At 45.9% G+C, this 24,007-nt stretch overlaps 1 protein-coding gene across 6 annotated transcripts in view; it reads left to right on the top strand.

Annotated features, from left to right (window-relative positions):
* CDC27 (cell division cycle 27) overlaps nucleotides 1–24,007 on the top strand; it is a 1,680,535-nt gene that overhangs the window by 498,574 nt on the left and 1,157,954 nt on the right. For all 6 annotated transcript variants that reach the window (XM_085650282.1, XM_085650285.1, XM_085650283.1 and 3 more), the window contains one exon: nucleotides 6,401–6,555. In XM_085650282.1, the coding sequence (XP_085506408.1) occupies nucleotides 6,401–6,555 (155 nt within the window). The remainder of the gene's footprint in view (nucleotides 1–6,400; nucleotides 6,556–24,007) is intronic.

The following is a 24,007-nucleotide window of genomic DNA, read 5'->3' as shown; positions in this document are numbered from 1 at the left end:
GCACCTTCCCCGATGCCAGTTGGACCTCCAACACCAAGGCCACGACCGCCTCCATTGGTTTTGCAGTCAGAGCCTGTCACATCGCCACTTTGTCCCACCACAGATGACGAGGATGACGGGGAGCCTGAAGGAGAGCTTCAGGATGTCCAATCTCACCAGGAAGAATGGGATGACTACATCCTTCCCTGCCCAGTTTCTCCTGCCCCTACCACGGCCGACTCGCCGCCGGAGGACATTGGCGGCTTTCATAATATAGAGCGAGCGGACCAGCGCTTTCAAATTCCAATGCCCTCGCACCAACACGACTGTTTGCTTTATGATTTTAAGGAACCTTTTAAGAAGTCTGTCCGTGCAATTCCGTCGTAGACTACATTTGGGAACAAGGCATAAAGATTATGCAAAATCCTTCCTCGGTCCACCCAGTGTTACCACGGCTGGATAAAAAATATAAAGCGCCAGACACTGCTTCGGCTTGTCTCACAGGCCATCCAAAGCCGGACTCTGTCATTACCCAGGCCGTGCGGAGGAGGTCAAACAACCCAGCTGCTCTGTTGACAGCTCCACCAGATAAGGAGGGTAGGCGACTGGAGAACATGGGCAAACGTTTTTCCTCGATGTCGGCTTTAACAGTGCGTGCCTCCAACGCCCTAGCACTGTTGGGACGTTACAATCGTCAGATGTGGGCGGACAGTGCGCCATACTTGGCAGACTTACCAGAGGAGTCAAAAGAAGAGGCAAAGAAGATCTTGCTAGAGGGGGAAAGATCTGCCTCTGAACTTATAGACTGCGCAATGGATATTGCTTCGACCGGATTTCGACAACTAGCTGGCGCAGCGGTCCTTCGAAGCCAAGGTCGGCTAAAGGCAACCTCCTTCAGGCCAGAGGTTCAAACCAAAGTGCTGGATATGCCATATGATGGCCAACTTCTCTTCGGCGCACATATTGAGGCATTACAGGGTATTAAGAAAGATACTGATACCGCTAGAGCTTTGGGTACCTTACAATTTCGTAACCCTTCCTTTCGAGGTTCAAAAGGGAGAGGTCAAACTTCAACTAGGGGAGATTTTCAACAACGTTCTTCCTTCCCTTCCTCCCAGCAATACCGTTCGCGATACCAACAGCGACCGCAATCCTCATACCCAAAATCTTCCTTTCGTGGCAAAGGAGGAAGTCAAAAGGGCGCCGCTCGACGGCAATGACTTTCAACTGCAGCCGGTCTCAAGCTTCTCTCCACCCTCCAAGATTGGCGGAAACATTTCCCACTTTCTCCCAAATTGGCAACAAATAACTACGGACCGTTGGGTCCTACAATTAGTACAATTCGGCCATTCTCTAGAATTCATACAGATCCCTTCTCAAACCCCTCCCTGCCAAATGCTTCACAAAAATCTACGTCCTTTACTCTTAGAAGTGAAGCTTATGCTCCAAAAGGGAGCTATAGAGAGTTCCCCCAAGCCAACGGGGAAAAGGGTTTTACTCCAGTTTCTTCCTCATCCGAAAAAATGGAGACCGATATTGGACTTGAGGAATCTGAACAAGTTTCTGAAAAAGCAGTCTTTTCGTATGGTCACCATTCAGGAGGTTTTACATCTACTCAATGCGAACGACTACATGGTGTCGTTAGACCTGCAAGACGCCTACTTTCATATACCAATACACCGCAACCACAAAAAATTCTTAAGATTCATGGTGGCGGGCAGACATTACCAGTTTCGGGTTCTGCCGTTTGGGCTCAAATCGGCGCCACGCATTTTCACCAAATGTCTAGCTCCAGTGGCTGCATATCTACGCCATCATCATCATCAGGTCTTCCCATATCTAGACGACTGGCTTGTCAAGTCTCCATCTCTAGAAGGCGCGTCCAGGTCTTCCAACGCCTGTCTGAGGCTTTTCAATTCACTGGGGCTAACTCTCAATCACGACAAGTCCGTCCTTTAGCCGTCTCAGCGCATGAATTTTCTGGGCGCTACACTAGACAACATTCTATGGAAAGCATTCCCATCACAGGAACGCAAAGACAAACTTCAGTCGTTAGCGCTCCGGATAATGTCCAAAAAGACGCTGTCAGTGCGTCTCTTCAAATCCCTACTCGGGATGATGTCTTCTTGCATCCTATTAGTACTGCTTTGTCGTCTTCATATGCGACTCCTTCAAGAAGCACTGTCGGATCAATGGGTCCAGTGTACAGGGTCCTTCGACGTCATCCAGATGACCCCTGTGATCAAAAAGGCTCTACGATGGTGGGTTTGCCCCCAGAACCTTTCTCAAGGCTTGCCTTTCTTGCTTCCTGCTGCTCCTCATATAATCACCACGGACGCCTCCTTAGAGGTCTGGGGGGCTTTCCTTCAAGAACTGCAGATAAGCGGGAAGTTGTCCCCTTCTGAGAAGGCTCTTCATATCAATCTTCTAGAGCTACGCGCAGTCTATCTCTGGTGGCCTTCCTTCCAAGAATAAAAAAACTCCATAGTGCTTATCCGAACAGACAACACAACGACAATGCACTATTTGTACAAACAGGGAGGAACTCGCTCGCTAACACTCTCTCGCGAGTCGCAAAAAATTTGGAACTGGCTGCTCCGTCACAACATCTCTCTCCGAGCAGATTATGTTCCAGGCGCCCAAAACGTGTTGGCAGATTCTCTAAGCAGAAGACAGGCAGCATGCCACGAGTGGGAGCTGGATCACCTAGTTCTCAGCAACATATTTGCTCAATGGGGCACCCCTCTTCTGGGCCTCTTCGCCACCCAGCAAAACGCCAAATGCCAACACTTTGCAAGCTGGCATCCCCAACAAGGGTCTCTGGGGAATGCCTTTTCGATCGCATGGTGCAACGTCTTTGCGTACGCCTTTCCGCCGTTTCCCCTGATTCCCAGGGTGCTACGTAAGATAAAAGCGGAGCCCTGTACTCTCATATTGATAGCTCCAGCTTGGCCACACCAACACTGGTTCACGGAGCTTCACCTCCTTTCCCTGGAACCTCCAATCAAATTGAAGCCGTTTCCATCTCTTCTAACGCTCAACAATCGGCAAGTTCAGCATCCCGATCCGGCATCTCTCAAGTTATCAGCATGGCTCCTGAGTTCAGAGAGTTTCAGGGCTTTGACATTCCTCCGGATTGCAGACAAATTCTAGCTCGGGCTCGAGCAGATAGTACCAACAAAACGTATTCATTAAAATGGAAGAGATTCTGTATCTGGTGCAAAACAAACCAGTTACACCCTCTTTCTTCCACCCCGGAACAAATCTTGCCGTACCTCCTGCACCTGGCAAAATCTGGTCTTGCTCATGCCTCCATTAAAGTCCACCTAGCAGCAATATCCCGCTTCAGGAGATCCTCTACAGGTCCATCTTTGTGGTCTAATAGACTGATTAAGCAATTCCTTAAAGGACTGTTTAGAGCATTTCCTCCAGTAAAGCCTGTACCACCGGCTTGGCATCTCAACACGGTTCTGGCTCAACTAATGAAACACCTGTTTGAGGCAATACACAGAGCAGACCTTAAGTATGTATCCTGGAAGATTGCGCTCCTGCTGGCCCTTACCTCGGCAAGGCGAGTGGGGTAAATCCAGGCGTTCTCAATCCAAGACCCGTTCCTTCAGTTCAAACCGGATAGGGTCATTCTTCGCACAAATCCGAAGTTTATTCCTAAAGTTCCATCTTAACGAACCTATCTTGATACGTTCATTCTTCCCGAATCCACAAACAGTGGCGGAGAAAACTCTACATTCATTGGACATTAAGCGCTGCCTTAAGTTTTACATTGATAGAAAGAAAACATTTCGTAAGTCTAATCAACTCTTCGTAGCGTACAGTAGGCCAAGAAAAGGGCTACCGCTCACCAAACAGAAGATTTCTTCAGCCATCGCCTTCTGTCACCAGCAGGCAGGACGTCCACTGCGATCAACAGTTCGTGCCCATTCCACAAGGGCAAGGTCTACTTCCATGGCACTGTTTGCAGGGGTGCCCATTGTGGACATTTGTAGAGCGGCCACATGGAAGACGCTGCATACATTCACCAAGCATTACTGCCTGGACACGGACATCAAGGATGCTGCAGTGGGTCAAGCGGTACTCCGTCATCTATTTCAGTAGAGGTGAGCCCTTCCTTTCATCCTTTCATTCCACCTTCCTTTCCTCTTTACGCACTTTTCGCACTTATGTATGCATTGGCTGACATTGTTTTTTAGTGCTTTTATCTTTCACATGGATATGTTATTATCTAGTGACTGTATATTTACTGTACCTTTGAAATGTGCTTATTATTGCTTACTACTCTGATTCAGGCATGTGAATCTATGAAAGATACCCTAATACTGGATAAGGAACGCGTTACTTACCTGTAACTGCGGTTATCCTGTATTGGTATCTTTAATAGAGTCACATGCAACCCACCCACCTCCCCTGGAAGGGCTCTCTTGGATCTCTCAGTGATACAACTACTTGGCACTGTGCTTACAAAAATCTGAGGGACTAGAGCTCCTTCCAGGAAGGTTCTAGAGGGTGGTGCTAGCTGATTGGCTACTGGCCAAACTTTGGTCCTTTTTACATAAGGACGTTGATAGCTCACTAAGCGAAGGCCTTTTGGGGCCTGTTACTATATATGTCTACTAAGACATTGCTTTGTTATTTACCGGTGACTCCCATCCCGACGACTGGGAATGATTCAGGCATGTGAATCTATGAAAGATACCAATACTGGATAACCGCAGTTACAGGTAAGTAACGCGTTCCTTCACTGCATTTCACCGCCAATTGTTGACATTGTAGAGGCGGAGACTTTCAGCAGGTGGTTTCAAGGTAACACATAAATGGGTACTAAATGAGTTGCTTCGTGATCTTTTCTGCATCTGGGCCTTGCTTCAAATTTGCCAATGCCGAAAATTGAAAATACCCAGGTTACCCCTAGATATTCTACCTTCATAAACTAAGACAGTGATCTTTTGAGCAACATTTTTCTACACCTTTAAAGTCATAGTGTTCCACTAGAAAAGAGTAGTTATTTTATTCACATTTTCTGTATTGTGAGCATGGTTCAGGGTTATTTTGGAAAGGAAAATGTTGAAGTAAACCTATTTACAATTTAACAGTTCTGAGGCGTTACAAAAAGTGCATTTGATTTTGGTAGTTGAGCAGCTTAAATGTGGGGGACAATGATGCAAGTTAATAAAGCAGAATGCTCAGTTCAGAGGTTGATGCATTTTGTCAGTGTATGTTTTATCTGTAGACCAATATTATGTGGAACTCTGCAAGGAGTTGTAAAGGTGTATAGGAGTCACCTGGTTGTCTCCCTAACATGGTTTCCGACTGAATATAAATGAATTTCTTTATTTAAACATTTTGAAATAACCAGTCAAAATCCACATTTACACTTTATCAGTTACTGGTTGGCAAGGGAACATCTAATGTACATTATATCCGTGCATGAAAATAATCCAATCTTACTACAATATAATTTAGGAAATAAATATTTGGCAAATCTAGTAAGAGTTGACTGTACAGTGTTACATTTTCAATTATACTAACAATATTAATGGCACTGCAAATAAAGTAGGGGATGACAGTTCCTCCCATACTACAATTAACGATGGCTCAGGGGGAAGACTAAGAGCATACAGGGTTTGAATCTTCTATGTGAGATAGGTGGTCTGTCCACCCCATCTTGTAGAATTGCTATCAACAGCCTGGCTGAGGATAAAACCCCAAAATCAGTGCCAGGATGCTTGTTTCCGGTCCAGGGAGGACCTAGCCTGGCAGTTCGGGCTGGACTGTTCCAAAGGGGAACAGGGTCAAGACTAATTTGCATATGGCTGGATTTAAACTGGAATGGCATGGGGAGCAAACCAGCAATGGATTTCGGCCAAAATCTTAGTACTGGGGTGAATGTTTGACATTGTTCAACATTCTGTCCATCAGTTGTTCTTTTTGCAACTTTTCCACACAAATTCTGTCATCACCTCGTGTCCAATGTAGGGAGATCTGAAGCCCTCGACCTTTGAGCAACCTGTAATCTAACTACGAACATGATTGATTTTTATTAAAAATGCTTTATTAAGAGTCTATAGTCTCCAAATGAGAGATCACTGCATACGCTAGAAGTATAGTAGACTTGGAAATTTCAAAGAAAGTAGACAATTATAGGGCTGTTTTATTATGCAATTAAACACACTCTGTTTTAACATTCATAGTTTACTGCATTATCCTCTGCTGTCAAAACGCTATCACTTAGCTCGAAGTCAGAAGACCGCTCTGCTAGGGGAAAGTGGGTTTACAGCTCTGGAAAGAGAAATACTGTAGTTCTAATTCAAAGAGGAACCTGATTTTCTGAATTTCTGCTTTTTGTATTGTGAAGTTTTTACAAAGGGGTGTAATGCATAACACTTCTTTTTAATATTTTTTGTAGGTGAGAAACCAGATCCCGAATATACTTTTAAGCTTACATCTTTACAAAACTTTAGCAGCTGTTTGCTGAACACTTGCACAACATTTGTAAACAACCATACTGTGCCCCACAGACAGTCTGATACAGTGTTAATGGAAACGCCACAGGACACAATTGTAAGTTTAATTGAATTTTATCATCACATTATACTAAATGTCCAATAAACGTGGGTTGTGTTTGCATTTGTTGATGAATTCCAAACAAACTATACTGGCCAGTAAATACAGAATATTTATATATATTTTCTGCTCTTACAGCTGAGCTAAAGCCTTTTTAGGGAGCCATTTGTGGTACTGCCAATAATGACTATGATTTGTTGATACACATTAGGTCATAGTATGTTTGTATTGGGTAGACTCCATCTTCACTCACTGACTCTGATTATAGACTGGTTACCACGCCTTGATAAACTGTGCAGGATCCACTCACATATTGGAACGTCCCACCTTCTAGACGCTGGAATTTGTCAGTCGCAGTGATGCACTGTCATAGCTTCCAGCGTAAGAGTCCTTTTTGTGGTCTAGGTATACTTCAGTTTTTGTCCAGTGCTCCTACGCCTCAGTTGTTTTATTTCTTTTGATGAGGCAAACTGATGTAGCTGTTTTTTAATTGTTTTTTTACTTTTCCCAATATGTTGAAGGATTCGAGTAACTCTGATGCTGTTGAAACAGTTTATTTAATCAACTTAGTGCTGAATGTTAGACCTGGCTGAAGGCAGTGCTGTTCATTTCCTTCCTGGTTCTTGACAGTTTTTAATCGTTTCCAGCATTGTATCTATCACGGATTCACATGCTTCAATTATACAGTCTTCGGGTTGGGAACCCTCGGTAATCAGTTTTAATGTAGTGTACCATTACACTCCCTAACTTGAATAAAGACATACAGCCAGCCCACCTCATTTTCGACCTGAGCTTCAACCAGTCAGCGCTCATACCTCTTCCTTAGGCAAAGGCTTCCAACTGCCAGATTTTCTACCGCACGTTCAGAAAGGTACGGTGTTCTGGAGCTCTGTCTCAATTTGGCTTTTTAAACATTTTTCACATCGAAATTCAGTTCCAAAATTCTGATGTTCTTTTTGGTAGAAGTAAGGCCTTGCCCTACTTTATTTTTCTGGCTTTTCTTTTTTTGAGATGGTATTGGCTTCATGGAAGACATCTGTAAGAAAATGGGTTTCTGTTGCAGTAACCCCCCCGCCTTTTTTGCCTGATAGCTGATGCACTTTTCCTTGTTGTGCCCTGGGCTCCTGCCAATCCGGTGCCCAGGGCCTGTGTTCCTTCCCTAAAAACTGCCTAAACAGCCAAAACCCAAATTGGGAAACCCTGGCCACATGTCAGCCCCTGGTAAATGGTACCCTAGGTCCCCCGGGCCTTGTGATCAGGGAAGGCCGGCTGCAGCACTCATTGTGCCACCCTTAGAGGCCCTGTACCCTAACTCTCACACACTGCTCTTGCAGGCTGAGTGTCTGGGTACAAGACAAAATAAAGAGCCGACATGGCACACATCCCTGTGTGCCATGCCCACCACTTACACTGCCCTGGCATACATCAGCCACCCTCTAGGTGGGTGCCCTATGCCAGTGGTGTGGGCACAGGAGCATGAGCCCTGTGCCCCTACAGTACCCAGGTCCATTCCTGGGCATTAAGTGCAGTGCTGCCATTTAAGAGCACATGGTGCTGAGAGCTCGTCAAACACGAACGCCCCAGCACCATAATGGCAACACTGAAGACTGAAGTTTGGTATCAAACTTCTCGGCACATTAAACCCGCACTGATGCCAGTGTGTGGTTTAATGTGCCAAGCACCCCAGAGGGCGTCTTAGAGATGCCCCCTGAATCCTAACCCACAATCCACGTCTGGTCTGGGAGGCTGCTTAGGCTGCCACACAGCAGACATGTTGCTGGACCCCTGGGTAGGGGAGCCCCTGCTCTCCTGGGCCTGCAACAATGCACATCCTGGGCGAGGTGCTAAATCTCCTCCCCCAGGATGGGAAGGGCGAAGCTTCAAAGGCATGCAGCCTCTGTGAGCTTCCCCAGGCCACTGGCAGCCCCGCTCTGGTGGGAAGCCTGGCCGGAAGGTGGGGGAGGTGAGGTGAAGCACATCTCCGGGCGCTGGCCATCTTGAAGATGGGAAGCCCTGCCCAATCAGGACTAGGCTACTGCCCTCCTCCCACAGGAGAGGCACGATAGGGGGTGTACCCACCCCAGGACAGGGACCCATCGGTTCCTGCCCTTCACCTACCTGTAACGCCCCTAAATCTAGTATTTAGGGGCACCCTGAACATTCCTTCCCCAGATTCGGAAATACAAAGAAGAGGAAGAAGAAAGAAGACCTGCCCTGCAGCTGCTAAGAAGAGGAAGACACCAACTGCTTTGGCCCCAGCCCTACCGGCCTGTCGACCCTCGATCCTACTCCAACCCGGCATCTCTTGTGGCCAGCAACCTCACAAATCCCTGAGGACCTGGCTATCTTTTTGTTCTAAGCACCTGGGACTCCCATGAGTAGAGGCTCTACTCAAAATATGCTTCTAATCCCTGGCATCAGCCCGGAACAGTGAACCCTTCACTCTCTGCACCTGCCAAGCCTGGCCTGTGCCGGAGCGAACAAAGACCACGAGGACGACCCCACGGCGACTGTGACCCCGAGTCCGGCACCCAGGGACTTCCCTCGAACGCTCCTGACGACGCCTGCAGCCTCAGAACCAGGTGCCCTCCCAACCGCGATCAACAGAGGGTAAGATTTCCCGACACCAAAAGGCACCCCTGCACCCGGCGCCCCGCGGCCCCCTGTGCCTGACTGCGGGGTACCTACCTATCCTCCAACTACCCAACTTACCTCTTGTGGTGGTGGTACCTGAAGAATCTTCGTCCTCTAGCTTGCAGTCTTTTTATAAACCGGAGCTTTCCCATTGAAACCAATTGAGCGCCCGAAGGCTCAAAAGCACCCTGCACCCAGCCGCCCGAGTGGCCTGGCAGTGTAACCTCTACACCTATCTACTTCCCCATTTGCCCTGAGCAAGTGACCAGGAGCCGAGCTCCCACAGCCGCGTGGCCTGCTAGTCAGCAGCCACCAACCAAGGCCCCCCTGTCTCCCATAGGGTAACATTGGGCCTAACTCTCTCTGCACCCAGCTGCCCCTGTGCCGCTGAGGGTGTCACAACTGTACCTACCTGACCCTGGGAGACCCCGGAGTCTATGCCCAGAACCTTAACTCTGCCAGTCGAGTACTTACCTTAAAGCCAATAACTCGATTTTCTCCATAGGGTAACACTGACTGGTTTTTCCTGAAATTTCTTCTGTGTGGTCTTTTCAAAACTTGAAATATTCACCAAAAATCAGCCGAGTAACGAAAATGAAGGTACTCGCCTGCTATTAGGCGAGCTCCCAGTGTTGGATCTCGGTTCCCAGCACTGACTCTGAAAAATATTCACAACCGTACTTACCAGTAACCTAATTTTCTTCCATAGGAAACCATGGACTGTTTTTCTGTGAAATTTCTTCTGTGTCGATTTCTGCAAACTTTCAATATTTAAAAATCGTATAAATTGTGAAAATGTAATTACTTACCTGTTTTGGATAAAGGTCCCAGTACTGAGTCTAGGCAACCAGTACTGGATTACAAAAGTAACGAGAACATACTATACCTGCAACTTGAATTTTCTTCCATAGGGAATCATTGACTGTTTTCTATGAAATATTTTCTAAGTGTCAACTTTTAAAATGGCAAAACATTGTCTAAAAATCATACCAGTAACTAAGTCGACTTTTATCACTTGTTTCTAATTACTGTCCCAGGACTGAATCTAGGATCCAGTCCTGGAATCACAAAAGTAATCCGAAAAGTAATCTATTGCAAATAACTTGAAACTGCCATTGAACTTAATGCATTATTTTGTTTAAAATTGTTTTGCCTATTGCAACCACTTGTAACTTTCTACAAAAGCCAACTGCATATTGAAAAAGTATTTATATAAAGCATCTCATTCTGAGAAAGTATATTTTAATACCTATTGTTGGTTCTAAAATAAAACCAGCATATATGTTTTATATATAAACCATTGGCCTAGAGTTCAGTTATTGAGTGTGAGACCATTTGCTGACTGAGTGTGTACAACAAATGCTTTACACTGTCCTCTGATACTGCCTTACTGCTCGACCAAGCTACCACTTTAGAGAGTAAGGTTATATGTAACTTTAGCCTCTGCCAAACCTCTGGGGACTGTGTACACCCTGTCCCTATTTGGGAACAGTATATACAGAGCCAATTTCTCAACATCCCTGTTGAAAGCTTGGATTCTGATCCTGAACCAACTGCCTGCATCCCAGTCATGACGTGAGGAAGTACAACTTCTGAGAATATCTCCTCTAAGACCCATGACTGAGAGAGAAGATTGACATTGGCAATTCTAGCATAAAGAGCGGAGGCATCCAGCTTTAGTAAGCACATACTAATATTAAACGTTGCCAAATCCAAGGCTTCAGCTGCGACTCAGACACTTTAGCTGTTGCTGTTAAAGGTCCCCTTATGATCCATGTCCCATAAACATCATGCATTTGGCCCCCGAGATCGTTGCAAGTTACTTTGCGATCATCTTTAATAAAAAGATCACCACTGGGTTTTTCCCGAGTGATTGAGAAAAAGCATCTGTACTTCCTCTTTTAAAAATCCCAGCCTGGATCCTACGGATCCCAGTAGCTATCGTCCCATCCCCAGACTTCTCTTTCCTGCTAAAACCATCAAAAAAGCCCTAATTCACAACTGGCTAGTTTCATTTAGCAATGAAAACGAAAAAGGATTAACTGATAGTTTCTAGGTAATACATCATAGTATAAGTTAATTAAACAATGATTCCCATCACCCACAACAAGTGGCTTGCTTCATCATCTGGGAACCAAGAACTATCGGTAAACCACTTTTTACTTGAGAAACGTAAATCGTGGTTACAGATAAGTCCCAGAGTGGATAACCATATCATTTATATGAGAGTAGCCTATATGATTTCAATGGGGGTGATGCTTGCAGTGCCAGTGATGTGAAAAAAGAAAAGTGATATTAAGATTGGCTATCAAGACCCAAAAATATTTTAATGAGGCGCTGTCGTGATGCCAAGGTAAAAACAGTGCTTATACAGCTCGAAATAATAGCTGTGAGGAAACAGGTCTACATGTTTCAGCCCATAGATATTCGAATCCGGGCTTTCGTCAGGACCATGGGATAAGCTAGTGCAAAGAAGTGTTAATGTATTAAACAAACAAAGAAGATTTCAATTTCGTAACAGTACAACCTGACCACTTCTGTAAGTCCTGGAGAAAATGGGCAGATAGTGATTCCAGAACGAAACCTAGAAACAATAAAACAAAAAGATACTTGCAGAGAATCCTATTCGTAATAATGACAGTCACTCAAGGATCAAGTAAGCATATGGAAAGTTTTACCATTTATGCACAATACTAATGATGTATCTTAGCACCAAAACGGTGTTCTATGATGATTGAGAAAGTACTTACCCGGTATGTTGCGGGTACGCACCTCACCTGGCAACTGCTCAGGTCATGAGGCACCGCTCTAAAATACAATTGTCTCAACAGTCAGGACACCAGTATCAAAAATGCGGATTTGGTAACATTATGTTCGAGGCATATGAGCTGCAGATTATACACTGTGCATAGATCGCCATCTGGTGTTGGGCCCGGATGTTTGCAGTTTGTTTTTCTTCTTGGACAGTCTTTGGAGGTCACGAGTTCAGTGACTCCTCCTTCCGTCCGTACTGCGCATGGTCTTCGGCTCCATCCCCAGATTGTTTTTTTCCGCCATCGGGCTCGGATGTAATACTTCGTGCTCCGGCTTCGAACCTTTCCAGTTCGACCTTCGACGAAAAATCCCCGTCCATCGAGATTCTTTAGACTGAATCGACTTCTTCATCTCTCTCTTCGGCATTTCCTCGATTCCAGGCAGCGGCCTTCGGGCCTATCTCGACTCTGGTCTCGGCCGATGGAAAGGACTCCCTTCAAGAAGTGCCCAAAATGTGGGTCTAAATTTCCCCACACCGACCTCCATCAGGTGTGCAACCTCTGCCTCTCTCCCGAACACGAGGCCCGAGACTGCCCCGCCTGCAAGTCTTTTCGATAGAAAAAGACTATTCGGGATCGACGAGCTCGACGCACCATGGGGCACTCATCGACCTCTGCTCCACCTGACATCTTCGGAGAAGACACCGGAGCTTCGGGACAGCAGCACACCGAGCAGGAGGAAGATGTCGTCAGCGCTTCCGAGGCCGACGACTCCGACGTGGAGGAGATCCCACCGGCGCAGAGGGTCGGGAGTACTCTACCCCCTCCCGCACCCATACCGAAAGAGACTTCAGTTACCCTTTCGCCTCCGGGCCTAGGGAAAGCCAAGCATACTGCTTCCATCACCCCACCTTCGGGCCCGGTGAAAAAGCATCACAAGTCTCCCGGCGGCTCGGGCTCGAGCCAGCCTCCTAGCGGCGCCGACCAACATTCTTCGGCGCCGAAGAAAACAAGCTCCGTTCCGAAGCCATCGGTGTCGAAACCTGGCCTCTCGGTGCCGACCAAACACAGATCCCTCGGCACCGACGCTTCCGTGTCGAAGCATGCCTCGGCGCCGACCAAACAATCAGACACCCAGCGAAAGCATGGTGCGGATAAACCGACGAAGCCTTCGGTTCCGAAAACGTCGGCACCGATGGACGAATCGGTGCCGGAGGAGCTTTTCGTACCGGATCCTCTTCAAAAGACTTTAACAAAGGATCCAAGGACTGGACCTTTAATTTTGTCTGCCAAGAAAAGACTTTTGGACAAACCAACTCCTCCTCCACCACCAAAACGGAAGGACTCTGCCACATCCCCGTTCACCACCACCACCTCCTCCTCCTCCTCCCCCTCCACCCCCTCCATCTCCACCCCCTCCATCTCCACCCCCTCCATCTCCACCCCCTCCATCTCCACCCCCTCCATCTCCACCCCCTCCATCTCCACCCCCTCCATCTCCACCCCCTCCATCTCCACCCCCTCCATCTCCACCCCCTCCATCTCCACCCCCTCCATCTCCGCCCCCACCTTCTCCACCCTTGCCTCATCGGTCTCCAACCCCGTCTCCAGACCCTGATGACCACGGAGATCCATTCTATGATCCCACAGATGCCCCGCAGGACCCCACTCCTCCGGGAACACCTGACCCATGGGAGGATTATCACAATCCCAATGTCCCAGATGTGCCTCAGGATGATCTCTATCCATCCAGGCCGTCTCCACCAGAGGACTCCCTGGGGTTCCACCACCTCTTACAACGGGCGGCACATTACCATGGGGTGGAATTACACAGTGATCCAGTTGAGGAAGACTTCCTACTTGACACATTTGACATAGCAGATAAATCCACCGCTATATTAGCCATGCTTAAAGGGGTGACCAAGCATGCCACAGAGGTTTTCAAAGACCCAGTTAGAGCTAGGGTCTTAAACCCCAGAATAGAAAAGAAGTACAAGGCATCCCCCACGGATCCTGTCTATATTAAAGGACCTGCGCCCCTAGACTCACTAGTGGTTTCCACAGCTAGGAAGCGCTCCAACTCTCAGTCATCTGGTGAGGCTCCACCACCCGATAAGGAGTCCAAGCTTTTTGATGCGTCAGGCAAACGCACCGCCTCGCAAGCTGCCTATATGTGGCGCATCGCCAACACGCAGGCGCTGCTGGCGCGGTACGATAGGGCGCACTATGATGAGCTGGAGGCTCTCATGCAGCATCTCCCGGAGAAATATAAGAATAAAGCTCATGAGCTAATACAAGAGGGAAAGATTACCAACACCTCGATTAAATGCGCACTTGACGCAGCAGACACGGCGTCCAGGGCTATAAACACCAGTGTCCTGCTTCGCCGTCACGCCTGGCTCAGGATTTCAGGCTTTAAACCAGAGGTCCAAGCATCTATATTGAACCACCCTTTTGACCAACAACACTTATTTGGCCCAAAAGTAGACGAAGCCTTGGAAAAAATGAAGGAGGATACGGATACAGCGAAGTCTATGGGAGCCCTGCAATCACAAACCCCTAGACGCTCCTTTCGCCGTTCCTCCTTTCGAGGCTCCGGCAGAGGTTACTCTTCCGTTAACACCTCCACTTCCTACAAGTCCCCTCCTCAAAATACCTTCTCAAAGGGCTACCAAAGAGGTGGATATCTGGGAAATAATAAAGGTAGGGGCAAAACCAACACCGCCTGTTCTGCCACACCGCCCACGCAATGACTTTCCCCCGCTCCCCCCAGACCATTCCACTCCGGTCGGGGGCAGACTACAAAACTTCCTTCAAACCTGGGAGGCCATAACATCAGACAAATGGGTAACCCAAATTATTCGGTCAGGGTACTGTCTCGAACTAACTTCTACCCCCCCAAATATTCCACCCAGACACAGTGCGATGTCACAAGAACATACCACACTTCTGAAACAAGAGGTACTCTCCCTCCTGCAAAAACACGCGATAGAGCAGGTACCCGTCGATCAGTAAAATCTAGGGGTCTACTCTTTATACTTTCTCATACCGAAGAAAGACGAGACCTTACGGCCCATTCTAGACCTCCGGCCTCTAAATGCATACATCCATTCAGACCATTTTCATATGGTAACTCTCCAACAAGTTCTCCCACTCCCCCGTCAGGGCGACTTTCTCACTACACTGGACCTGAAAGACGCATACTTTCATATCCCAATACACCCTGCTCACAGAAAGTACCTCCGATTTGTGGTGGACGGCCACCATAATCAGTTCAAGGTTCTCCCCTTCGGGGTCACAACCGCACCACGGGTGTTTACCAAATGCCTGGCAGTAGTGGCAGCACACCTCCGAAGACAAAACATTCAAGTCTTCCCCTACCTGGACGACTGGCTCATAAAAGCCGCGTCCTACCACCAGTGCGTACAGAATACAAACACTACCATACAGCTATTCCACCAGCTAGGCTTTACGGTGAATCACCAAAAGTCCCACTTAATACCGTCTCACACAAAGCAATACCTCGGTGCCACTATAGACACCTCAAAAGCTATAGCCTATCCCAACTCAGCCAGAATCGCAAGCATGCAAGCCCTGCGCCAAAAGTTCCTTCTTCAGCACTCTCTCCCAGCAAGAGTGTTCATGAAACTAATAGGGATGATGGCGTCTTGCATTTTCATAGTGCCTCATGCAAGACTTCACATGCGTCCACTCCAAGAGTGCCTAGCACGCCAGTGGAACCAGGCCCAGGGTCAGCTGACGGATCTGGTGTTGGTGGACGGCCGCACCCATCGATCTCTGCAGTGGTGGAACACCACAAACCTTTCCAAAGGGCGACCGTTCCTGGACCCGGTTCCTCAGGTGATTCTAACAACGGACGCACCGCTCTCCGGCTGGGGAGCGCATCTATTACACCTCACAGTGCAAGGTCTATGGACGCCACAACAGAGATTACTCCGCATCAACCATCTGGAGTTATTGGCGATCTTTCTAGCCCTGAAATAGTTTCAGAAACAAATTTCAGCCAAGGCAGTCCTAATTCGCACAGACAATATGACTGCAATGTATTATATTAAAAAACAGGGGGGGACACTCTCCCCAGCTCTCCCGCTTAGCACAGAGCATATGGAGATGGGCAATTCCACAAAAAATCTTTCTCCTGGCACAACACGTCCCAGGCGTACAAAACACCATGGAAGATCGGCTCAGCAGACAAACGCAGCAAATGCACGAATGGGAACTGCATCCACAAGTTCTTCACCCATTCTTCCACAAGTGGGGGCATCCTCGGATAGACCTCTTCGCCACCCACGAAAACAAAAAATGCCCAAGCTTCGCCGCCGGATACCCACACCCATTGTCCAAAGGCAATGCGATATGGATGAATTGGTCAGGCAAATTTGCATACGCCTTTCCACCTCTCCCACTAATTCCATTAGTGGTAAGGAAGCTACAACAGCACTCCCTCACACTCATTCTGGTAGCTCCAACATGGGCCAGGCAGCCGTGGTACACCACACTACTACAGCTCTCAGTGGTCCCACACCAAAAGCTGCACCTGTCTCCATGCCTCCTAACCCAGAACCATGGAGAAATCAGGCACCCGGACCCAGCTCAGCTCAACCTAGCGATCTGGCTCCTGAAATCTTAGAATTTGGATACCTTAACCTTCCTCCTGATTGCATGAACATTATCAAGGAAGCCAGACGTCCTACCACTCGAGCATGCTATGCCGCAAAGTGGAAGAGATTTGTTGTTTACTGCCGTAACAATACAATCGACCCCTTAGACGCATCCATACAGCACATCCTATGCTATCTGCTCCATCATCACAGGTGTAACCTGGCATATTCATCCATACGTCTACACCTAGCAGCAATTGCTGCTTACCTACAAAACAGACAGCATTTATCACTGTTCAGAGTGCCTGCTATTAAAGCCTTTATGGAAGGTCTTAAAAGAGTAATTCCACCCAGGGCACCACCTTCCCCTGTATGGAATCTAAACGTAGTTCTTACAAGACTAATGGGTCCGCCTTTCGAACCAATGCACAAGTATGAGCTACAGTTCCTCACTTGGAAAACAGCTTTCCTCGTAGCTATCACTTCCCTTAGAAGGGTCAGTGAGATACAAGCGTTCACTATACAAGAACCTTGGATGTCATCTGCAAGGCAGCCACATGGTCAACACCGCACACCTTCACAAAACATTACTGTGTAGATGTGCACTCCAAACAAGCTAGTGTGGGCCAGGCTGTACTAAAGACACTGTTTCAAACTACTGCAACGGATACTGGTGGTCGCCGCTAGGGTTGGGTACTGCTATATAATCTATGCACAGTGTATAATCTGCAGCTCATATGCCTCGAACGGAATATGCTACTTACCAGTATGCATCTGTTCTTGGCATGTAGAGCTGCAGATCTATACACGCCCACCCGCCTCCCTGGCTACCTGTATCCGTTCCAGTCTATCTTATTTAGATACAACACACATGGGTTTCTTAGTATGATCACTACGCTCCATCTTTTCCCTGCTGGCGAAAAACAATCTGAGGATGGAGCCGAAGCCCATGCGCAGTACGGACCGAAGGAGGAGTCACCGAACTCGTGACCTCCAAAGACTGTCCAAGAAGAAAAACAAACTGCAAACATCCGGGCCCAACACCAGATGGTGATCTATGCACAGTGTATAGATCTGCAGCTCTACATGCCAAGAACAGATGCATACTGGTAAGTAGCATATTCCTTCTCATAATGCACATGTTAAAATCAAGGCAGAACAGTAACAGGAGCCCTTGAAAATATGTTAAGGTGCTGATGATAAATGTATGCTTAATTCTTACTTTGGTACTCAGCTACTTCACGATATCCAAGCTGATTAGAGTCAGACCCAATGCTCAGAAAAGCCGATGTTATTAAAGGCAGAAGGTCATTCTAAGAATCAGTACGCCTGACCAAATTATCTAGGCTTAATTCTTACTCTGGCACTCAGCAACTTCGCAATATCCACGCTGATTAAAGTCAAACCCAATGCTCAAAAGAGCAGATGTTAAGGGCAGAAGGTCATTTTAAAATTAGTCCGCCTGACCAGATTATCTAGGCAAGGACTAGTCCAACAACACACAGCTATATCTTGTGTCTAATTACAAGCAATATTGGAATGCACACATGTCGAGGCAAAACCAAAATATCCAAAAAAGAAAGAAGACTGCTCGCCTCACTCACCTATCCGTTGGTACCCCTCGCTGTTCCGGAGTTTGAAGGGGAAGTACCGGCTTTAGGGAAAAGGGGGTCTATAAATATCATTAGTATCGTAAGTTGCGTGACTCGCGCGAGGCAAGAGGACGCAATAGAACGTCTGGCGCATACAAAGAGCGTCATCACGTTGGGCGTGCCAGAGCTACTCTTACTGGGATTTGTAGTATAATTATGCTACATCCATCAATGTGTATATATAATGAAAAAGAAGAAAGGACTCATCATTTTATAGAAAATGCTAATCTGGTCAGCGTGCACCGTAAGAATGCATAGCGCATGGATCTGTAAAAATCATTGGTGTCCCTCGAAACACTACTCGCGTCGCTCGCATTGAACAAACGGACGCATAGTTAGCATGCATCAGGGGAGTACATAGAACATAAAAAAATGTCACCACAATTGACGCGCCATGTCTCGTCTTTACTAGATATGTAGTATAACTAAGTGTGATAGGTATAGTTAAGTCATGGTGTAAAGTCTAATATATACGGGGTGAACCTAAAACTCAAAGGTTCCCAAAATATTAGAATTATAAAGCATTTAGAGTTGAGGTACCAATAATGCCCTTCACATAGTGAATAACTCTTGGCAGAATCTAGAGCATCAGCCAGATCTCCAAAGGCAAATGCTCGTTATCATTAGAAATGCTCATTACACCAAGAAAAAATTGTCGTAAAATTAGGTCAAGAAAAAATTGTCGTAAAAATTACAAATAGGGCAAAAAATCTTCAACTGGAAGTAAGTTGTTAAATCCTAGATTCAGCCTGGGACAGGAATGAAAAACCAAAGGACAGTGTTAAAATGCTCTCCATGGTATTTCGTCTTTTAATCCATGGCAATCACTCCCCAGTTTAAATACCCATTTTTGTTCCTTTATGAACAGGAATTTTGTGATCTGTGACGTGAGGTGGAATAAAGGGTTGTTCTAGTATTAACCACCTAAGGTCTTCCGGTTTATGTTTTAGTGCGAGAAAATGATTGGTCAATTTAGTGGCTTGTCTACTCCGCCTGATGGTACTTTTATGCTCACTGATGCGTACCTTAATCTTGCGGGTCGTCATTCCCACATACCTGAGGGAACAAGGACAAGTGATCAGGTAGATCACCTTATCTGTGTTGCAATTCGTATGCTTCTTTAGGACCCAAGGTCGATATGTCCCAATGTCTACTGTTTTAGTAGATTGGGTTTGCGGACACACTGAACAAGATCCACAGGGAAAATGGCCTGTTACAGGTGGTAGATTCCATAATGTCAGAGCCGGCGTACCAACTTTGCCTTTCGGTCTTGTATGTACAAGGCTGTCTCTCAGATTGGTACCTCTTTTAAATGAGAAAAGTGGTGGTGGAATATTCTCATTTCCTACATTGAGGATGCACCAGTGTTTCCGAACGGCTTTTTGCACACTATAGTGTGCTGAAAGTGTTAACACAAGTAATTCTTGTCAGTGGAGGTTTGGGTAAAGGAAGTTCCAACAATGCATCCCGATTATTGTTAGACGCTCTTTTCCAGGCCTGTTTAACCAAATGTTTGGGATATTGCCTGTCCTTCAGTTGTTTCGACAGTTCTTCTGAATGGCGTTCAAAATTCTCTCTTTCTGAGCAATTGCGCCGAATTCGTAAGAACTGTCCCACAGGTAAATTCTCTCGAAGAGATTTCGGATGATGACTCTCAAAGCTGAGTAACGAGTTCTTAGATTGAGGTTTCTTATAAAGATCACTCCCGAGTCTTCCTAGTTTAGGACAAATCGAGATATCGAGAAAGGGTAGTGTGGCTTTGTCATATGACTGTGAACCTCAAATTATTCTGAGAGTTGAGCCAAGAGTGGAAGTCTAAAAGTGTAGCCACTGTCCCACGCCACACCACAAAGATATCATCTATATATCTCTTCCACACCAGGATTTGTTCCAAAAATGGGTTACAGATGTTCAACACACTATTCTGTTCAAAAAGATGAACATACAGATTGGCCAGGCTCGGCACAAAAATGCTGCTCATAGATGTTCCTGAGGTTTGAAGATATATTTTTTCTTCAAATTTGATATTTTTTTCCCTCATGGCCAGCCTGGCACATTCCATAATGAAGTGTGTGGGTGTAATGGTGTCAATAACACTGGTGTCCAGAAGGCCCCTAATCGCTTCCAGGGTTTCTTCTTGCGGAATGCAAGTGTAGAGTGATTCTACATCAAAACTGACCAACAGGTCAGTCTCTGTGTCGAAAGCAATATCTGGTAAGAGTCTGAACATCTTTTGTGTCCTGCAGATATGTTGGCATAGCTTTCACCAGAGGACGCAAAAAGAAATCCATAAAGGTTCAAGGAGTGAACCTATACCTGAAATGATGGGCCGACCAGGTGGTGGTCTGATAGTTTTATGTATTTTAGGAAGGACATAGAAATATGGCATGACAGGATATTTGGTAATTAAAAGTTCAGATTCCTGCTAGGTTATCCATCCTTCCTCTTTTGCCTTGTTAACGAGGTCATGGATTTCAGTAGTTCGTCTCAAAGTAGGATCTTCGGAGAGGACCTTGTATGCTCTGGTGTCATTAAGTTGTTTTATGCACTCTCTCCGATATGACTCTGTCCATGATGACAATAGCCCCGCCTTTATCGGCAGGCTTGATAGTTATTGTATCATTAGCCAAACTTGTTAAAGCTAGTTTTTCAACTTTGGATAAGTTCTGATAAGTATTCCCATTCTTAGATTTCAATGAAATAATATCATGGGTTGCCGCCTGTTCAAAAACTTTAACCTGATCTGGTATAAGATGAGCCGGAGGATTGAAAGTTGAGGGTGACTTAAGGCCAGTGTTAGAAGGACCGTCACTGTCTGATTAGTATCCGTGATGTCCTTGGATTTAAAAAAGAAATGCAACCGTATTTTTCTGAAAAACTTTGCAATCTCACATCTAAGTTTGAATAAGTCCCCTTGATTTGTTGGAACAAAACCTAACCCTTTGTTAAGGACACTCAGTTCAACTGATGTAAGGGTTTTGGAACTTAAATTAATTACTAGGTCGTTGTGTCTGTGCTCACTCTCGCTGGTTGCGGACCTTTGTTGTTGTGGATGTTGTGTAGAGATTGGTCTGTTTGCCAATGTACTGCTCCTCTTCTCCTGCCTCTGCTGCGACCTCGACCCTGCTCTAAAAAAGGCTGTGGACCAAGAAAAGGGGGCTCAGGTGCAAACTGTGGCAATTGTGGTGGAAAGAGACTGACCTGTTGGTCAGTTTTGATGTAGAATCACTCTACACTTGCATTCTGCAAGAAGAAACCCTGGAAGCGATTAGGGGCATTCTTGACACCAGTGTTATTGACACCATTACACCCACACACTTTATTATGGAATGTGCCAGGCTGGCCATGAGGGGAAAAAAATTCCAATTTGAAGAAAAAATATATCTTCAAACCTCGAACATCTATGGGCAGCATTTTTGCGCCGAGCCTGGCCAATCTGTATGTTCATCTTTTTTAACAGAATAGTGTGTTGAACATCTGTAACCCATTTTTGGAACAAATCCTGGTGTGGAAGAGATATATAGATATCTTTGTGGTGTGGCGTGGGACAGTAGCTACACTTTTAGACTTCCACTCTTGGCTCAACTCTCAGAATAATTTTTTGAGGTTCAGTCATGACAAAGCCACACTACCCTTTCTCGATATCTCGATTTGTCCTAAACTAGGAAGACTCGGGAGTGATCTGTATAAGAAACCTCAATCTAAGCACTCGTTACTCAGCTTTGAGAGTCATCATCCGAAATCTCTTCGAGAAAATTTACCTGTGGGACAGTTCTTACGAATTCGGCGCAATTGCTCAGAAAGAGAGAATTTTGAACGCCATTCAGAAGAACTGTCGAAACAACTGAAGGACAGGCAATATCCCAAACATTTGGTTAAACAGGCCTGGAAAAGAGCGACTAACAATAATCGGGATGCATTGTTGGAACTTCCTTTACCCAAACCTCCACTGACAAGAATTACTTGTGTCAACACTTTCAGCACACTATCTAATAGTGTGCAAAAAGCCATTCGGAAACACTGGCGCATCCTCAATGTAGGAAATGAGAATATTCCACCACCTCTTTTCTCATTTAAAAGAGGTACCAATCTGACAGACAGCCTTGTACATACAAGACCGAAAGGCAAAGTTGGTACGCCGGCTCTGACATTATGGGATCTACCACCTGTAACAGGCCATTTTCCCTGTGGATCTTGTTCAGTGTGTCCGCAAACCCAATCTACTAAAACAGTAGACATTGGGACATATCGACCTTGGGTCCTAAAGAAGCATACGAATTGCAACACAGATAAGGTGATCTACCTGATCACTTGTCCTTGTTCCCTCAGGTATGTGGGAATGACGACCCGAAAGATTAAGGTACGCATCAGTGAGCATTAAAGTACCATCGGGCAGAGTAGACAAGCCACTAAATTGACCAATCATTTTCTCGCACTAAAACATAAACCGGAAGACCTTAGGTGGTTAATACTAGAACAACCCTTTATTCCACCTCACGTCACGGATATCACAAAATTCCTGTTCATAAAGGAACAAAAATGGGTATTTAAACTGGGGAGTGTTTGCCATGGATTAAATGACGAAATACCATGGACAGCATTTTAACACTGTCCTTTGGTTTTTCATTCCTGTCCCAGGCTGAATCTATGATTTAACAACTTACTTCCAGTTGAAGATTTTTTGCCAGATTTGTAAATTTTACGACAATTGTTTCTTGGTGTAATTTTTACGACAATTTTTTGTTGGTGTAATGAGCATTTCTAATAACGAGCATTTGCCTTTGGAGATCTGGCTGATGCTCTAGATTCTGCCAAGTTATTCACTATGTGAAGGGCATTATTGGTACCTCAACTCTAAATGCTTTATAATTCTAATATTTTGGGAACCTTTGAGTTTTAGGTTCACCCCGTATATATTAGACTTTACACCATGACTTAACTATACCTATCACACTTAGTTATTCTACATATCTAGGAAAGACGAGACCTGCCGTGTCCATTGTGGTGAAATTTTTTTATGTTCTATGTACTCCCCTGATGCATGCTAACTATGCGTCCGTTTGTTCAATGCGAGCGACGCGAGTAGCGTTTCGAGGGACACCAATGATTTTTACAGATCCATGCGCGATGCATTCTTACGGTGCACGCTGACCAGATTAGCGTTTTCTATAAAATGATGCGGCCTTTCTTCTTTTTCATTATATATACATTGATGGATGTAGCATAATTATACTACAAATCCCAGTAAGAATAGCTCTGGCACGCCTAACGTGATGACGCTCTTTGTATGCGCCAGGCGTTCTATTGTGTCCTCTTGCCTCGCGTGAGTCACGCAACTAGCGTTCCTTACGATACTAATGATATTTATAGACCCCCTTTTCCCTAAAGCCGGTACTTCCCCTTATAACTAAGGAACAGCGAGGGGTACCGACGGATAGGTGAGTGAGGCGAGCAGTCTTCTTTCCATTTTGGATATTTTCATTTTGGTTTTGCCTCGATATGTGTGCATTCCAATATTGCTTGTAATTAGACACAAGATATAGCTGTGTGTTGTTGTTTGACTAGTCCTTGCCTAGATAATCTGGTCAGGCGGACTAATTTTTAGAATGACATTCTGCCCTTAATAACATCGGCTCTTTTGAGCATTGGGTTTGACTTTAATCAGCGTGGATATCGCGAAGTTGCTTAGTGCCAGAGTAAGATTTAAGCCTAGATAATTTGGTCAGGCGTACTGATTCTTAGAATGACCTTCTGCCTTTAATAACATCGGCTTTTTTGAGCATTGGGT

The sequence above is a fragment of the Triturus cristatus genome, chromosome 1_1, assembly GCF_964204655.1.
Source record: "Triturus cristatus chromosome 1_1, aTriCri1.1, whole genome shotgun sequence".
Taxonomy (NCBI): Eukaryota; Metazoa; Chordata; class Amphibia; order Caudata; family Salamandridae; genus Triturus; species Triturus cristatus.
Note: the sequence above shows the minus strand (reverse complement) of the source record. Positions and strands in the feature narration are given on the sequence as shown.